This window comes from Lathyrus oleraceus, chromosome 5 (assembly GCF_024323335.1).
Source record: "Lathyrus oleraceus cultivar Zhongwan6 chromosome 5, CAAS_Psat_ZW6_1.0, whole genome shotgun sequence".
In the NCBI taxonomy this organism is placed as follows: Eukaryota; Viridiplantae; Streptophyta; class Magnoliopsida; order Fabales; family Fabaceae; genus Lathyrus; species Lathyrus oleraceus.
In genome coordinates this window covers 525,779,162-525,783,748 of record NC_066583.1, presented here as the reverse complement: position 1 = coordinate 525,783,748, position 4,587 = coordinate 525,779,162, and the positions used below count along the sequence as shown (strand labels likewise).

Below are 4,587 nucleotides of genomic sequence, written 5' to 3'. Positions count from 1 at the left end.
CTTACTTTATGAGTTTCGGTTTGCAACGGCAAAAGTGATGTTCCGAAAATTTTAAAACGAAAGTGAAGTAAAAAATGAAAATATCATAAATATAACCTATTTATATGAAAGCATTTTGATTTAAAAAATTATAATATAAAAGTAGAGGGATAATTAATAGGGTATGAGTAAAAATTTCTAAACATGTACCTTTCATATCCAAACAATGACTTTTGAGTGTGAACACTTTCCATTTAGAGAAACAAACAAGATAAATGTAGAAGTTGCACATGTGCCGACTCAGACAGAAAAAACAGACAACACGCCATGATTTGTGAGCGATGATAGCATTCCCATTTCTTTTCTTCACTTCACAAATTAACAAAATAGATGTGAACTCTTGACTCTTAAGTCACAAGACAAACTCCTATCATATCTATATATAATAATATCAAGATCCTTATTCTCACATATCACAGCCAAACTGCTTTTATTCCTCAAGAACAACATGGCAAAGTTTACACTTCTATTCCTTCTTCTAACTCTTGTCTCTATAGCAACATCAACACCAACAAGTTTCATTAAATCCTCATGTAGCACAACACAATATCCTACACTTTGTGTTCAATCTCTCTCTGTCTATGCATCCACAATCCAACAAGATCCACACCAATTAGTCCAAACAGCTTTATCCCTTAGCCTCGACAAAACTCAATCCACAAAAGGCTTTGTTACAATGTGCAAAAGCTTCAAAAATCTTAAACCAACAGAATATGCTGCTCTTAATGTTTGTGCTGAAGAAATCAGTGATAGTGTTGATAGGCTTAGCCGTTCATTGAAAGAGCTTAAACTCTGCAAGATCAACGGTCAAGATTTCAATTGGCATATAAGCAATGTGGAGACATGGGTTAGCTCAGCTTTGACAGATGAAAGCACTTGTGGAGATGGATTTGGTGGAAAAGCACTTGATGGAAAAATCAAAGCTTCTATTAGATCTAGAATGGTTAATGTTGCTCAAGTTACTAGTAATGCTCTTTCACTTATTAATCAATATGCTGCTAATCACTAGGTAGAAATTAATCACCAGGAATCAAAGGTTTGTCAATACAAATTATTGTTATAATTTCATGAGACAATAATAGTTATACTTGTTTTAAGGAAAATGTAATAATAGTAACGAAAAGGGGGTATATAGAGCATATGGTTTATTGTAGATCTCCCCCTTGGAATCCTTTATCTACCTTTTGTGTGACAATTCTCCTTGACCCTATTATTACCTCCGATGTATCACGATGATTTAAAAAAATAGTTACACATAATTTTTTGCTTTATAACCCTCTTCGTCAATTATAATCCTCAAATATCTTAGGCGACAATTGAAAAAGATTTGAATGATTTCGACTATAATCACACGTGTTATAGAAAGCCACTTAGATAACATAGTCTTACATTTTCTTGTCTCACGTTAGAAAACATCTTTACCCTAAATCTTTTACGGGCTTGCTTGCCTTATACTTTAGGGATTTCTGCCTTACCACCTCTAAGGTTTTTCTTCCCTTACATCTTTAAGAACTTGATTGTCTTATACTAGAGTCGGAAGATTTGTCAACATTGACAAAAGAAGAGCTTCAAAGGACGCTTGAATATCATGAACAATGAACGAATGAAAGAGCTGTAGACAAGTCGAAGAGTGATGTGGCTTTGCAGGCACAATCAATAAGAGAAAAGAAAGGCAAAAGGAAGTGGTTCAGCAACAAAGGTACAAGAGGCTACAAAAATTTGACTAGTCAAAATTAGTAAGAAAGAGGCTTGTGGAATCAGAGTAAGCCCTCATATCGAAGCAACCAAAGAGGTGGTGATGCAGGTAGAGGAAGATATGGTGGTCGAAAACCTGATAAAAATCACATTCAATGTTTCAACAGTCATACTTATGGTCACTACTTTAGTGGTTATCCTGAAAAACAAAAGAATCAAGATAATGATGCAAAGTTTGCAAAACATGAAGAAGAAGAGATGTTGATGATGGTCACAACATGAGATGAAGAAAGGTTCCAAGACCAATGATACTTGGACTCAGGATGCTCATCACACATGACTGGTAGGAAAGATTGGTTTGTTAACACGAAACCCTCAATGAAGAACATGGTAAAGTTTGCAAATGACAATACTCTAGCAACTGAAGGTATTAGTGATGTTCTGATTATGAGGAAAGATGGCAAAAGGTCAGTAATTTCCAATGTACTGTACATGTCAGACATGAAAAGCAATTTGTTCAGCATATGAAAATTGGTCGAAAAGAACTACAAAGTGTTGATTGAAGATAAGATGATGAGATTTATCGACTCAGGTGGAAGGTTAATCTTGAAGGCACCTATGTCTCAGAATAGAACCTTCAGGATTGAACTTAATGTGATGGAGCACCAGTACCTTGCAACTGCAGCTAGCAGGGATGAATGGATATGGTACTATAGACTTGGCCATCTCAATTCAAATACATTAGAGATATGAAGAGAAGAAATATGGTTTCAGAGTTACCAAAAATCAACATTCCAAACGAAGTGTGTGAGGAATGTGTGTAGGCGAAGCAACACAAGAACAACTTTGGCAATGATGTAGGAAGCAATTCGAAGGATATTCTTGAAGTCATATACTCTAATGTGTATGGTCATATCTAGGTGGATTCAACTGGAGGTAATAGATACTTTGTCCCATTCATAGATGATTTCAACTTATTATGGACTTACCTGATCAAGAGGAAAAGTGAAGTGATCGAGGTATTTGCCAAGTTTAAATTTGAGGTCGAAATCTCAAGATTTTAAAGACGGATGGTGGTGGAGAATATGTGTCAAAATACTTTGACACATTATGTGAAAAAGAAGGGATTGTGCATGAGGTTGTGCCACCCTACATTCCACAACAGAACGGAACTAATAAAGGGAGAATATAACCATTATGAATATGGTGAGAAGTATGTTGAAAGGAAAACATCTACCCAAATAATTATGGGGAGAAGTTGTGTCGATAACAACATATATTTTGAACAGATGTCTAAAGAAGAAGCTAGATGAAATCATGCCAGAAGAATGTTGATCTGGTGTTAATCCTTGCTTGAGTCATCTGAAGTATTTAGATCTATAGCACATAGACATATGCCTGATCAGTTAATAAGAAAACTTGATGACAAGTCGATTCATATGATCCTAATAGGATATCATTCGACTGGAGGTTACAAGTTGTTCGATCCAGTAAATAAGCAAGTAATGACCAGCTGGGACGTCATCATAGATGAGCTTAAGGAATGGTATTGGACTAAAAATGTCAATAAATATTCAATAAGAATATTATGTGAAGAACCAACAAGTGAAGTAGAAGTAGAAGTTCGACAAGAAGAAGTAACAGGTCAAGCAAGCACAAGCAGACCTCAAAGGACAAGACACATTCCTACAAGGTTGCAGGAATATCTTATTACATCAGATGATGTGGTCGAAGAGGAAGGTGAACTGGTACACTATGCTTTCTATGCAGATGTTGAACCAGTTAATGCAACTCAGGCATTGAAGGATTCAAAGTAGGTGAAGGAAATGAATGAGGAATTAGAGTCCATCGAAGTTAACAACACCTGGTCACTTGTCGAATTTCCTCAAGGCAATAAAGAAATCAATGTGAAGTGGGTATACACGGTGAAGTAACTTGACACAAGGCAAGACTTGTGGCAAAAGGATTTCTTCAGAAGGAAGAAATTGACTTTGATGAAGTTTTTGCACCTGTTGCTAGAATCAAAAAATTGGGTTGGTTGTTGGTTTAACAAACATCAACAACTGGCACACATGTTAGATGAATGTGAAATATGCATTCCTAAATGATCCCTTAGATGAAGAAGTATATGTTTCACAATCAGTTGGATTTGTGAAATATGCATTCCTAAATGATCCCTTAGATGAAGAAGTATATGTTTCACAATCAGTTGGATTTGTGAAATATGGCAAAGAAAGAAAGGTACACAGATTGCTTACAGCCCTATGTGGACTTAAGCAAGCTCCAAGAGCTTGGAATAAGAAGATAGATAGCTTTCTAAGGTACAAGGGATTTGTAAAGTGCACAACTGAGTATGGAATATATGTAAGAATAAGCAATAATGAGTTGCTTATACTATGTCTCTATGTCGATGACCTATTGATAACACGAAGTTGTAAGAAGGAGATCAAAGACTTCAAACATGACTTAAGTAAGGAGTTTGAACTGTCACACTTGGAAAATATCTCGTACTTCCTCAGTATTGAATTCTACAAGAGTAGTAAAGGCTTGATGATGCACCAAAGAAGATACACAAGTGAAATACTCAAGATATTTGAGATGCAAGACTGCAACCCAACATCGACTCCAGTTGAGCCCAGATTGCAACTGTCAAGAGACATAGATGAAAATGATGTCAATCCATCACAATATATAAGAATCATTGGATCACTTCGATACCTTTGTCACACAAGGGATGATCTAGCATATAATGTAGGTATGGTGAGCAAATTCATGCAGAAGCCAAAGGTATCACACCTAGCAGCAACGAAGAAGGTAATAAGGTATCTCAAAGGAACTCTCGACTATGGTATT

At 35.9% G+C, this 4,587-nt stretch overlaps 1 protein-coding gene across 1 annotated transcript; it reads left to right on the top strand.

The window, feature by feature from the left end:
• The first annotated feature begins 286 nt into the window (after positions 1–286).
• LOC127086053 (21 kDa protein) lies at positions 287–1,313 on the top strand. The gene has a single exon (XM_051026732.1). It carries the CDS (start codon positions 488–490, stop codon positions 1,046–1,048), a length of 561 nt encoding a protein of 186 aa, XP_050882689.1. The 5' UTR covers positions 287–487; the 3' UTR covers positions 1,049–1,313.
• Positions 1,314–4,587: the final 3,274 nt, after the last annotated feature.